The sequence below is a fragment of the Streptopelia decaocto genome, assembly GCF_964273445.1.
Source record: "Streptopelia decaocto genome assembly, chromosome: 3".
Classification (NCBI taxonomy): Eukaryota; Metazoa; Chordata; class Aves; order Columbiformes; family Columbidae; genus Streptopelia; species Streptopelia decaocto.
The window spans coordinates 115826036-115840435 of NC_138656.1; the positions used below are offsets into that span (position 1 = coordinate 115826036).

Here is a 14400-nt window from a genome sequence, read left to right on the forward strand (position 1 = left end):
TCATGAGTCATGAAACACTTTATTTATCAGAGGCAACCACCTGGAATATTTATTTTTACAAACACAACAAGCTCCATCTGAAGAAGTCTTCTGTTGTCTTTCCTTACAATCAAAAGAAGTTCATGCTGTTTATTTCCTTCAGTGAATCTAACCACACTAAATTGGGCTCCCTTCTTTACCATTGTGCAACATACAATACATATACATACAATAGTTATAAAAACTTTTATTCCCTGTCAGACTTAGCTTTCCTAGTCTCCTCTGATATGTAGGCTTACAATTCTCTTTACTATTTTTGTTTATTCTTTGTACCTGTTCTGTAGAAATTTTCTTCAAATAAATGATCAGAATTGTACAGTAATGCAGGTAAAAATTCCTCCACACTTGTATAATAGTGTTACTATTGCCTAGAAATGTTTTTATTTATTCATATCAGGAAAACATTCTTCTTTCTCACAACTGTATCAGGTAGTTTGCTTAATCATTCCAAAATATGAATCACTCATCCCCAAATGGTGACTTCCCAGCTTGTAGTAAAAAGTTCATAACCACTGGGGTTCACAGTCACCGATATTTTCTTGTCTGATTTTACTGCAACTATAAAGAACAAGATCACTTAAATACCTTTGCCAATCTGGCGTGAAATCAATACGTCTATGGGTGAGTTCAAATTCACTCTTGGAGAAGCGCATTCCCAATCACACAACAGCTGTGGGACCTCCAGAGGTCACTGGTCCAACTGGTTGCCCAGGACAACGTCCAGATTGCTTTCTAATATCTCAAATTTTTTGGTTTTAGTATCTCTGCCAATTCTCTGGGCAACCATTTCCAACCTGTCTCCTACATCACCGGAAACCCTGTGCCACGTATTATCTGTATCTATAAACAAAAGCATACATTTGAGAGCAATAAAAAAGCAGTGGTGGTTTCATGTTTACATTCTCTAAGTTAAGCTATAGGTTCACTCTGCTGCTTTCCAGACTGAATTCTAACACTAGGGGACAGTCTGCACCAGCCCTTTGCTGTTGTCTTTTCTCCCACAAGAGGGTTACGCTTGTTTGGCACAAGTGGCCCTCACATGTGGTATTTTAAATGCACAGTAAAGCTCTTAAAAGAATAAATTTTACAGTTCAGGATACTGCAAAGGATTTCAGTGTAACTAAATAGTATTTGCAATACATTGGCCAGTAGTTAACTTAATAGAGAAGTTCTTTGAAAAGTAAGATATTGTCTATTTTAAGAAACAAAGAGCACGGTAACCACTGGCCTAGAGAAAGGTGTTTCATACTAGATTAACATTAGACATCTACATAAAAGTGAAGATTAAGTCTTTTCAATATCATAGAATACCTGATTAAGGACATTACCATTCCTGTCAGACTACTCGAATAATTATTAAAAGTACAGACAATATAACTGCCTAATAAACCCTTTATATATACACACATACAGCAAACATTTTCCTATCCCAGTTCTCCAGTGATGACACAAATCTTTTGTGAGATACTTTTTTCTTTTGCAGCTATTGCAAGAGAAACTGGGGTAAGGGAAGACAACTTTCAGTAGATGCGAGGTATCATTAAGCCTCCAAACGTATTAACTTTTGAATGAAAAGTTATTAATATGCAACATAATGTGTAATTCCTTCCCTTTTAACATCCTTTCAGTGAGACAATTTTTATCATTTTTTTTAAAGAAAATAAGTGGCGCAGAGTAACTGCTTAAATTCATGAACGTTGGCCAAATTATAACTCACCTCCTGCTATTAAAAAATTACTCAGGCTTTGAAAATTGCCTCCAAGATTTTCTTTAGCAGAGCCCGGGATAGAACTGAAGCTCTCAGAAGAACCTGGAGCAAACCAGTACCTGAGTTTCACTCTCTGGACAAAAAAAAAGCCGAATAAAACCACTACCAGGCATCCTTCTGGGGATAGAAGGAGAATGTAAAGCAAAGAACAAATTCAGGACATGCAAACCTTTCCAAAACAAAGCGCCAGCTTCTAATTCCCAAGCTTATATTCCAACCTTATGTTGCCATTTATGCTTTTCCAGAAGATTTTTGGTAGGCAGCGTCACGTTACACTTTCCACACTTACACATTTTTGCATGCGTTTTTACATGCTTTTGGAAAGCACGTTTATCTACCGTGGAAAACTCACACCTTCTGCAGCGCAGCTTTGAATGAGTCAGTAAGTGTCGCTTCAGGTGGCTGGACGTGCGGAAAGTGAGAGGGCACTGATCGCACTTGAATGGCTTCTCCCCTGTGTGAATTCTCAAGTGTGGCTTCAAGTTGCTGCTGTGAACCGTGCAATAGCCACACTCTTCACAGGTGTACGTTTTGAAAGGCAGCTGCTTTTTTTCTTCATGGAAACAGCCAGTAGATGAGCTTTCCCCACAAGAGTGTGAAGCCAGGTGTCGTTTCAAGGACAGCCATTTGTTTGTTGAATAGTCACAGTTCCTGCACTTGAAGAACTCGGTATTGAAATGCAAGACGCTGTGTCTTTTCAGGTGGCTGGAAGTACGGAACTTCTTCTGACAAACACCGCAGGTGTAAGGTTTCTCACCTGTGTGAGTTCTCACATGTAGTTTAAGGTTGCTTAAAATACAAGTAGCATACTCACACTCTGCACACTCATAGTATTGTCGTTGACTTCGTGCTCGCAAATCTTTTTTTTTGCCCCTCTGGACATCTGGCTGTAATCCACAGAACTCCGAACCAAGCAAGGAATGGACTCTGTTTGAGACTTCCGAGGAACCAAAATCTCTTTCTGGACACAAAGCTACCTCCATTTCATGATGCAATTCAAGATTCTGTAAACTGCTACCTACACAGCAGCAACGGCCAAACTCAAAGCCGTTCTTTATGTGAATAAAGCTGTGTTCCTGCAAATGGTTTGACGTTTTAAATGCCTTATTGCATTCTTTGCACACAAACGGTATTCCAACTGTATGTGTTTTTAGGTGCAGCTTAAAGTCACTATGAACAGCAGTAGCATAACTGCAGTGTTGACACTGGTACGTTTTGGATGCACACAAATTGGAAGGCCATGTAGTCTTTAAGTTTTCCACAAATTTATGATATGCGTCATCTTCTTGAGCTTCTGAACAAGAGGCCTCAGAGCTGAAGAGAGGTTCCGCTTTGCAAACAAGTGTTTCCATTTTGTAAGAATTCAGAAGAATGTCTGACCTATTCCAAGTAACAGGTAAACTGTTGCTTTCATGGCCATTTTCAGGGAATTCCCTTCCAAAGCACATCTCCTTATTGTCCTGCACATCACCTTCCTGCTCAAAGTCTACTTCTGAAGCCAGCATTTCACCACTGAGACAACCATCTTCTTGACCAGAAAGAGACAGAGAAACATGGTCCTGGAAATTACTTTCAACTTTGCATATTTTCCTTTTGCAATATTTATTGCTTTGATAGCCATTAGCATTAAACTGTTCATGATTTTTCTTATGAAAGTTGAGATGTCCTCTGTTGTAAAACACCAAGTTACACTCATCACACGTGTAACTCTTTAGAGGTCTTCGAATTCTCCTTCTTCTGCTTACAAAGCCGAGTTGCTGCTCTTGGTGTGTTTTGTTGTCTGCATGCAATCGTCTGTGTCTCTGTAACCCAACGGTGCTCGTGAACACTGCCTGGCAGAACTCACAGGAATGCTGTTTACCGCCTAAGTGTACGTAGCTGTGCCTCACCATGCTTGCAAAATATAATGAAAAAAAGGTGCAAAACCTGCACTGGTACAGCTTATACCCAGCATGCCAGTACATATGATTTAACAGGTAGGAAAAGCTAATGAAGGAGTAATCACATTGAGGACACTGGTAAGGTGGTCTCTCTTTATGTCCCTTCATGTGCTGAACAAAACTCCTAGGGTTTGTTGAAGCAAAGAAACACATTTTGCAGGAAAAACTAACAGGCATACCCAGAGGTGAAAAGTCCCTTTCAACTTTGATGAAAAATTGCTCATATTTACTTTCTTTATTCTTGGTCTCAGATTCTTCTTCTTCACATTTTCTCTGCCTGATTTTTGTCATATTCATCGTATATTTTCCTGCCCTTCTCAACCTACTCATTTTCTTATGAAATTTAAGGTGCTTCTTAAGGTTGACAAAATAGAAAAAGGTTCTCTTACAAAAGCAGCATTTATGCATTCTCTTATCCTTATGAGCTGAATATACATGTTTCTTTAGATGTGCACTGCACTTATATACAGAACTACAAAACCTGCACTTCAAATTCAAACTTTCCTGCTTATTTGTAGAACCAGATGCTTTAGAAACAGGTTTGATGGTCACACTGCTACTTAGCGATGCTAAATCTTCTTGCTGGCTTTGCAATTCTTTCAGGCTTTCATGAGGAGAAACTTCTTGTTGCTGGTGTCTTTTTTTAGGAAATTGAGTTAAAGTCTTATAAATATGCTCTCCAGTAGCATTTGATTCAGCAGAAGGAGAAGCACTCATCTCCAGTTTCCCTACATCTTTTGGCAATTCTTCTGAAGTAGGAGAACATCCATTGAGTAATGGAGCAGAACAATTAGAGGTAAATTTCTGTTCTTCTTTCAAGCCATTTTCCAAGAGAGAACTCCAAGTTTCATCTTCAAATTCACTTATCTTTCTGTTATTAGTTTCATTGCCTCCATTCTTTGAAGAATCAGGATCTACAGTGGGATAAGAAGTCACATGCATGACATTTCATACAATCACCAGCATTCGTGATTAATTGGTAGTAATAATCACAATTGTCTAATAACTTGCTTTGCTCTTCTCTCCTTTTGCTTCATATTCTGCTATCTCCATTTCTTTCCTCATGTCTCTCTCAGTGCTTTCCACCCCAACATTTAAATAATGTTCTAAGAAAATAAATCCTAGTTTGGAGTCTCCTTCCCACTTCCCCTTTATACCCAAAGCTCTGAATTTCACAGGACAACACTGTATTCCCTACGGTTTTTAATGGAACAGCTTTATGCCAGAATTCTTATGATAACACTGACACTGAAATTTCTAGGGCTACATTCTCACAAGTATGATTGTTGCTTTCTGTCTGTTAAAATGAAAACACTATTAGTATTTATCTGCACCTTTTTTCCTGGAGAACTTCCATCTGCTGTAAGGAATGGTGGAGTTCAAACCTAAATTATGCCTCTCCAAGTCTCTGCTAATACTGATGAGAGTAACTGCCTGTTGGTTTCTCTCTCTAATACCCGTAACTGGGATAACAAAATCTTTAACCCAAATTTTTATTTTCAAAACCTTTTCCCTAATTAAAGGTCTGCCCTTTTGCAAACTGCAGCAGAATGAAACAGTACCAGTTTATTGTGGTTTCACTATTTTTTGCAGGACTCTGTGAAAGAACTAAGCCTACTCCAGCCAATATTCTCTTTCTGCTCAATATGATATTAATTTATGTTCAAGTGCTTACTCTAAAATAAATGGGTTTGGTATTCTTCCTACAAACTTTCCTACATATTTCAATAACTTGAGATTTACCGTATTTATCAAACTCTTGTAGTGGTCTCATTAGCAAGTTACCTTCTATTTCAACAACTGTCTCCAGCTCCTTCTGGACTTCTGGTTGTTTCTCTCCACTGCCATCAGATAGAATACTTGCAAGACTGACAAGTTCTTCTTCATGTCTGGATATTTCTGCTGATACCAACTGTCTGCTTGTCTCCATGGCCTCATCTCTATCTTCATTGCCAGCAGAGGAGATGAGAGGAGGAACCTTCTCAAACCCATTGTCACCAACACCATCTTTTCTGTCACTGGTTTCGTTTATCTCTGTAAACTCTGTTTTGCAAGATGATGTCAGCAACACAAAAGATTCATTCTGTTTATCCGTGCCTGCATCACACTGATCACTTAAAGATGATCCTATTCTATTACACACATTCTCTGCAAACCATTTTTCTTCTGAGTATTTCATACTATTATCCTTATTTGAAGCAGTCTTGGTTTCTTCACAAATGCTTAAACTGTGACTGTCATTTGAAGGTGTCACATCATTTTTTAGGAAAATACTGTTGTTTGAGTTAACCTCCTTCTCAACCTCCTTCAACTCGGGAACTGACACTGCTTCTTCCTCCTGGGCGTCATCGTGGAGAAAATCATCATCACTCAGCACTAAGACAGTGATTGGGAGAACAATTTCAAAGACATCTGGTTCTGAGGAGAGAAAAAGAACAGATTGAAGAGCAGGCTGAGAGGGGAATTTATTTATGCTAGTAAAGCAGTAAAGCCTTTGACACAGTCTCCCACAGCATCCTCACGGCTAAGTTGAGGAGGTGTGGTCTAGACAATAGAGTAGTGAGGTGGGTTGCAAACTGGCTTAAGGAGAGAAACCAGAGAGTGGTAGTGAATGGTGCAGAGTCTAGTTAGAGGCCAGTATCTAGTGGAGTGCCTCAGAGGTCAGTACTGGGGCCAATATTATTCAATATATTCATTAACGATTTAGATGAGGGAACAGAGTGTACTATCAGCAAGTTTGCTGATGACACTAAGCTGGGAGGAGTGGCTGACATGCCAGAAGGCTGTGCTGCCATCCAGCAGGACCTGGACAGGCTGGAGAGTTAGGCGGGGAATAACCTAATGAAATTTAACAAGGGAAGGTGTAGAGTCCTGCATCTGGGCAGGAACAACCCCAGGTTCCAGTATAGGTTGGGAAATTACATATTAGAGAGCAGTGTAGGGGAAAGGGACCTGTGGGTCCTGGTGGACAACAGGATGACCATGAGCCAGCACTGTGCCCTTGTGGCCAGAAAGGCCAATGGCATCCTCGGGTGTATTACAAGGGGGGTGGTTAGTAGATCGAGAGAGGTCCTCCTTCCCCTCTACTCTGCCCTCGTGAGAGCACATCTGGAATATTGTGTGCAGTTCTGGGCCCCTCAGTTCAAGAAGGAAAGGGAACTGCTGGAGAGAGTCCAGCGCAGGGCAACGAAGATGATTAAGGGAGTGGAGCACCTCCCTTATGAAGAAAGGCTGAGGGAGCTGCGTCTCTTTAGTTTGGAGAAGAGGAGACTGAGGGGTGACCTTATTAATGTTTATAAATATATAAAGGGTGAGTGCCATGAGGATGGAGCCAGGCTCTTCTCGGTGGCAAACAATGATAGGACAAGGGGTAATGGGATCAAACTGGAACACAAGAGGTTCCACTTAAATTTGAGAAAAAACTTCTTCTCAGTAAGGGTGACAGACACTGGAACAGGCTGCCCAGAGAGGTTGTGGAGTCTCCTTCTCTGGAGACATTCAAAACGCGCCTGGACATGTTCCTGTGCGACCTCACCTGGGCGTTCCTGCTCCAGCAGGGGGATTGGACTGGATGAGCTTTTGAGGTCCCTTCCAATCCCAAACATACTGTGACAGTGTGATCTCAAGGTGGAGGATGGACCAGACCCTATTCAGAAGTGCCCAACGACAGGATGAGGGGCAACAGGCACAGACTGAAGCACAGGAGGTTCCATCTGAATATGAGGAGAAACTTCTTTACTCTGAGGTGCCAGAGCCCTGGAACAGGCTGCCCAGAGAGGCTGTGGAGTCTCCTCTGGGGACATTCAAACCGAGCTGGACACATTCCCGTGTGATCTGCTCTGGTGACCCTGCGTTAGCAGATGGGCTGGACTGGATAATCTCCAAAGGTCCCTTCCAACCCCAACCACTCTGTGACACTTATTTCCAACACAACCCGATGCGATCGCAAACGCCCGAACTGGGCCCGCGCCCGCCAGCGCGCATGCGCCCGCCCCAGCCACCACTGCGCGCCCCCCCACCCCCTCGCTTCCCCGCGCCCCTCGGCCCGCGCTGGGCTCCTACCAGGAATAGGGCACCTACCGCTATCGCCCGCCGGCTCTGACATCTCCTGCGGCAGCGACATCTCCTGCGGCAGCGACATTCCCGCCTCGGCTCGGCGCGGCCGGCCCCGCGCTGCAACCAAACGGGCGGCGCAGACGCTGCGGTGGCTCGGGGCCGCACGCGGCGGTCCTACCTGGTCGAGTGGTTTGTTCGGAAGCGGGAGGACACTGGGAGGCGGGGGGGGCCGTGCGGTGCGCGGCCGCCGCCTCCTGATTGGAGGGGAAGGCAGGGGGCGTGGGCGGTGGCCTGAGCGGGGTGGGCTGTCCGCCTCCTTGAGGTGACTGCGCGTGCGCGGCGGGCTGTTTCTGGTGGTTTGGTGTCGCCGGTGCCGCCTCTGAGTGGTCACAAAGTTGGTGAAGGGTTTGGAGGGGAAGCCGTATGAGGAGCGGCTGAAGTCACTTGGTTTGTTCAGCCTGGAGAAGAGGAGACTGAGGGGAGAGCTCATTGCAGCTACAGCTTCCTCACAAGGGAAGGAGGAGGGGCAGGGCTGAGCTCTTCTCTGTGGTGACGAACAACAGAACCCGAGGGAATGGCAGGAAGATGTGCCAGGGGAGGTTCAGGTTGGACATGAGGAAAAGGTTCTTCACCTAGAGAGTGCTGGAGCACTGGAACAGGCTCCCCAGGGAGGTGTCAGGTCCCCAAGCCTGACAGTGTTCAAGAAGAGACTGGACAACGTCCTCAGACACACGGTGTGAACTGTGGGGTTGTCCTGTGCAGGGACAGGAGTTGGAGTTGGTGATCCTTGTGGATCCTTCCAGCTCAGGACATTCTATGTTTCTAAAAATTAGTTTAATCACCCACTACCTGGACCAGAACACCTGAGCCATGGGTGTTCAAAAGGTCTGCAAGATTTAGGCACATTTTAAGGAAAATGAACAAAAAGTAGCCCATCAGCCAGGGAGTAGCAGCTTTGGACCTCTTGGTACCGGGAGTTCCTTCGTCAGGCAGAAAGGTGAGAGGCACTGGTGGTGGCCATAGAAAGCTGTGTTTCCTTCAGCCCAGGAGATGGAGGTCTCAGAACATGCAGGGAAGGGAAGAGGCTGATACACAGCAGGTCTGAGGGTGTGATACTTTAAGCTTTCTGTGCTGCAAGTGCAGATTGCCAGCACCTCCAAGTCCTTCTCTGCAGGGCTGCTCTCCATCCCTTCATCCCCAGTTCGAATTGATACCAGGGATTGTCCTGGCCCAGGTGCAGGACCCAGCACTTGGCCGTGTTGAACCTCAACAAGGTTCTAGAAGCCTTCTTTTTTTAAAAAGGTCCTTTTCCCAAAGGCAGATTGCAGCCGCCTTTTAACAGAAGACAACATGAAACTCCAGGGCAGTTAGAACAAATAACTGAAATACCAATCTTTCTTCTGTCTTTATAGGTAGAAACATTGGTGCAGTTTGTGAAATCTGGATTATATTTTCAAACACAAGTGGCAAAACCTCTCAGCAGGAGCATTGTCAAAACCTTCCTAACTGGGAGTATTAAATTGTGGGAAAATGAGAGGAATGTTGACATCTGTGTTTCAGTGGGTAAGAAGACTTGTTGATACTCCAGACTGAGTGAAACAAGTCTTGGGGTGAGCAGTATGCCTTGCTTGAACTTCCTCCTGCCACAGAATGCCCTCCTTCTTGGAAAGATAAATAAACAAATAGATAAATAAATAAAATATTCTCCTGCAGCCATAACCATCAACTTTTTCTCAAGAGGGCTCTGTGTCCATGTGTTTGCTCCATGGCAGTGCTGGGAAAGTCTTTGCAATAAAAGAACCGGAAAAGAACATGAGAGATCACAAATAATCCTGTCCCTGTTCAGCCAGTCCAGAACATCTCTTGTGGAAAATGGTAACAGGTAAGATATGACTTTCAAGTGAAAATTAAGGAGGAAAAATACATCATATTAGCTGTAATTATCAAAGCTAATGGAAAGCCTTATTGCTGTCTACAACTACCCGAAAGGAGGTTGTAGCATGGAGGGTGTTGGTCTCTTCTCCCAAGTAACAAGTGATAGGAGAAGAGGAAATGGCCAAAAGTTGCACCAGGGGACGTTTAGATTGGATATTAGGAAAAAAATCTTCACGGAAAGGGTTGTCAGGTATTGGAACAGGCTGCCCATCGTGGAGTCACCATCCCTGGCGGTTTTTAAAAGGCGTTTAGATGAGGTTCTTAATGACATGGTTTAGTGCCAGAGTTAGGTTATGGTTGGACTCGATGATCCTGAGGGTCTCTTCCAACCAAAACAATTTTATGATTCTGTGAAAGGTAATATCCCGATATCCTGCACATTTGTTGTTCCTATTTCATAGGTGACTTTCAAATGCACAAACCTCAGCTATTTTAAAGAAACTAGACTTCAAAAAGTCCTCTATGACTAGGATGTCTCTTTTGGCCGAGTGTCATGCCTCAATTCCTAGTGACATGTACACTGATTTCTTGCAGTGATTTGTGTTGCAGCCATTTGCTGAATCTTTTTTTAAAATTTTTTCCTGAGCTAGTTCCAAATTTACAGTTTAAAAGCACAGGGGTTAACAGCTGGAAAGGATGTCCCAGCTTAGCTGGTGTTTCTTGTAACCTGGGGCTGTGTGGCAGTTGCACATCCCTGATGAGGGAGCAGTTGATGTCTCTTCAGCATCTTTTTTGCCCCACTGTGCCTGTCCCCATGTACAGACCCGGAGTGGTGCTGACAGTCACATCCTCCCCCACTCCGGGACAGGGTGAGTTCACCTCATCCCAGCTGGGAGGGCAGGAGGGGTGGGACCCTCGGTCAGTTGACAGGGTCCTCAACAAAGGAGGTGCCCAGAGAAGCTGAGAAGCTTCTGGACCATGTTGTAATGCCCACAGCCAGATCTGACCAAGCTATAAAACAGGGTCCCTGCTGAAGACCCCTTTGAGTGGTCTTCTCGAAGCAGCGGGTCTGTGAACTGGAGCCCTCCCCTTAGGCTGGGATGCTGTCTAAGGAGACTTCCTGGGATTGAGTGCTCTCCTCATTTGGTGGGGGGTTGTTTTTCTCTTCTGGATATATTCTTTCATGAGTCCTTGCCTAACCCATGCAAATGATTATTTCTCTTCTGGATACCCTTGAGTGAAAGAGGCCTCTAGTTTTGTTTCTTGTGAGTGAAGGGCTATGAAGATGATGAGAGGCCTATAGCACCTTTCTGGTGAGGAGAGACTGAGAGACTTGGGTCTGTTCAGCCTGGAGAAGAGAAGCTGAGAGGGGATCTCATCAATGTTTATAAATACCTCCAGGGTATTGTCAGAAGGATGGATCAGACTCTGTTCAGTGGTGCCCAGTGACAGGATGAGGGGCAACGGGCACAGACTGAAGCACTGGAGGTTCCATCTGAATATGAGGAGAAACTTCTTTCCTTTGAGGTGCCAAAGTCCTGGAACAGGCTGCCCAGAGAGGTTGTGGAGTCTCCTTCTCTGGAGACATTCAAAACCCACCTGGACACATTCCTGTGTGACGTGCTCTGGGTGAGCCTGCTTTAGCAGGTGGGTTGGGTTGGTTCATCTCCAGAGGTCCCTTCCAACCCCAGCCACTCTGTGATTCTGTGGTTCTGCAAGTGTGTGAACGCTGTGGATCCTCATTATTCTTATGTGGTCATTCCCCAATAATCTTAACTGGTATCCACATCTGTGTTTTATGTTGTCAGAGTGCTAAATAATTTGTATAAAGCCTGTTTCTACTCATTTTATTGGCTATACTTTTGCAGCTAGATTAAAGTTTGTTTTGGAACTTGTTGTCTGCCTAAATTGATTTTTGTGGTGCCTCCTTGACAGTCTGCATCTGAGGAAATGCAGAAAATGAGGAAAATAAGAACTTCACTGAGAACGTTTTGGTTGCTCGCATTCTAGAAAGAGTTTAATACCTGTTTCCATTCTTTTTAAAGCATAAACTTTTAATCTTTGAGACAGCATTACGAAGCCATTATTGAGAAGCCTTTTTTCTTGACAGTGAATATTTTCACTCTTAAAGTAACAAGCTGTAACTCTCAGCCTAGTTCTCCTTGCTGCTGTTTTCCAGGAAATAAATGTATCATGCAATGGCTGAAGAATAAATTTGGCCTATAGGAAGTGAATGTGGGGAATGGTGGAGCTGCCTTCACAAGCCCATTGCACAAAACCGTGCTCTGAAAATTCAACTTGCAGTGGAGTGACAGAAATCTGACTGCAACAATGCTCATGCCCACGCTTCAGCATGGAAAAAGAGTTATGGAAAGTATCTCGTCAGGAATCACTGCGATTCCTGCATCTCTGTCTTCCAAGTCTGTGACAAATCTATGAGAAAAAAAAGGCATCTTCACATCCACTGTTAACTGGAGGAGTTACCACTAATTATTAGTAGCCGGGTGTCTTTGTTCATGAGCTTTGCTTATGGTTATTAGTGCATGTGTGTGTCTTGGTCAATAAACCTTCCTTTGATTTCCTAGACAGCAGTGACAGAAACAGCACAATGCATGAGATTATATTTTTGAAAAAAACATCCTTTGAGAAAAAAACAACCCAGCAACCTACATCTTTCTGTCTGTAAGATGATAATCAGACGTTGATTTGAACTGGAACTTTGTCTGTGCTGTTTACCAGTCAAATATGTATCTTGTACATATCTTGCAAGCTGAAGAAAGTTGAAAACCATGGCTGTACAGTGAGAGCAGAGGTGAGGTACTCTGAGATCAGCTAGACCGCATCACCTTTTAGAGTGTGTTTTAATAATGGAAGAACCTACAGAAATGACACTCCTGATGTGCAGGCTTTGGCTACAAGATTATACACAGCTGCTGCTGTATAAATACTGTTATTAAAGTAGTTGCACATGCCACTTCGTATTTCATGATCCTGATTCCGCTTCTATTAGTGGCTGTGTGTCATTATTACTCACACAGATACCCGCAGAACTTGTCATCTGTAAATACTGGCAGATGGCAATACAAGTCCTTTCCTAGGTATTACAATGAATTGTTTAAAACCTGGAGATAAATATGGTCATGTGTAGGTGCTTTCAGATTGACATCCACTACTCCCGGTAATTTCAGCTAAACCTTTGGGGGTTTGGCACATAACGAAAAATCAAGCTGGAAATGTCTTAGTTGAGCAAAAAGCCTGAAACCCTGGGGATAGAGGGTAATGTAACTTTTAGACCAGGGAGAGTCAGAGACTTGTTCCTAGGAAAATAATGTAAAAGGAGTTGTGGCCTGGCAATTAGAGCAGGAAAAGTGGAAGCTGAATACAAATCCAGCTGGAAAAGCATGGAAACAGGCTGGATGAGTGGGAATGAAATCATTAATCTATCAGCTAATGTAAAGAAAGAAAATATCTCTAAAAGGGTTGATCGGCATAATATCATCTGTATTAGGATTATGAGCTGTGAATGGACTTTTAAGAGCCAGGATGTTGCAATAACAAACCAAGACTTGGCAACTAAATGGCTTCTTTTATTGTAAAACCTGCTGGGTTGTTGTTTGTCTTTCTCACACTGCCACTGACAACTCTTTTGTTTTCCAAACAGCTTCACTAAAGTCTGTTTCAGAGGGAGGAGAACACATCAGTGAGGAGCTAGTCATTGACAAAGAGCTGAGCAACACGTAGAGACAGAGCCTTCTAACACCAAACGCCCATGGAGGAATGCAGCTGGGGATTGAAGGAGTGACACAGAGTCCCCAGTACACTCTTCTTTTTGATACTTCTGCCCCAAGCTGATCTCCTTGTTATTAAATTCACCTTGAACTTATCGAAACTGTAGAGCTAGGAAAGAAATTCAGTCTAATGGTTAGGGCGTAGGAGCCAGGAGGTTTGATTTCCACTCCTGATTTTTGTGCGCGTTTGTGTAGATCGCTATTGTTCACAAATTGTTCCAAGTTCTTCACGTTGCTTAAATCGAACAGTGCAGTGCTATTATGTGTTTGCAGCTGTTGGTAATTGGAAACAGAGTTTGATTTATTGCCATACACAGCATTTCCCTAAGTCAGGAGACAAATATATCCAAGGTGGAGCTAAGAAAAACCTGGAAATACACAGCCCTTTCTCTGATAAACTCAGCATGGTCCATTCTACTGAATTTGCTCTTTCTCTCTCCCTGCAGTTCTCTTGTGCCTTTTGAGACAGAGACTCTCTGCCAGCGAGGACACCAATCTGAGAACTTCTGGATCAGAGGATTGCTTTTGCTTTTTCTAAAGCCACACTTAGAGACCAGTCTGATACCAAAGCTGCCATTCTTGAAGGTATGGAGGAGGAACTAGTAACATACTAAAAAGTAAATGCTGTTTCCTGTTTCGATCTGACCATTTAGCCAAAGACTCTGCATTTTGGGATTTGTTGCAGTTTGTGAGAGGAGCAAGAGATGATACCAGATCTCTCATGCAGCCCTGGTCACAGTTGTGTCCCTAGAAGGGACGGAGTCCTGGAGGTCCTGTGTGTCAAGTACCTGCCGCGATTGAGAGACGGGACGCAGTTTGATGCAAACAAAATGTCCGCTTTATTAGTATACCTCATATACATTTATAGTTTTCCTCAGCAACGTGCTGCGAGCTGATTGGTGTTTCTGTTACCGTGTTACAGACAGATTGGTCT

The 14400-nt window shown here is 43.6% G+C and overlaps 1 protein-coding gene across 1 annotated transcript; it reads right to left on the reverse strand.

Moving 5' to 3' along the window:
* On the reverse strand, window positions 1-8010 carry LOC309437345 (uncharacterized protein). Its single transcript, XM_082047677.1, has 3 exons — window positions 7828-8010; window positions 5533-6165; window positions 1-4661 (listed from the first exon to the last, which is right to left on the reverse strand). The coding sequence occupies exons 1-3, from the start codon at window positions 7886-7888 to the stop codon at window positions 2014-2016; spliced, it is 3342 nt and encodes a 1113-aa protein (XP_081903803.1). The 5' UTR covers window positions 7889-8010; the 3' UTR covers window positions 1-2013.
* Between the last annotated feature and the right edge of the window lie 6390 nt (window positions 8011-14400).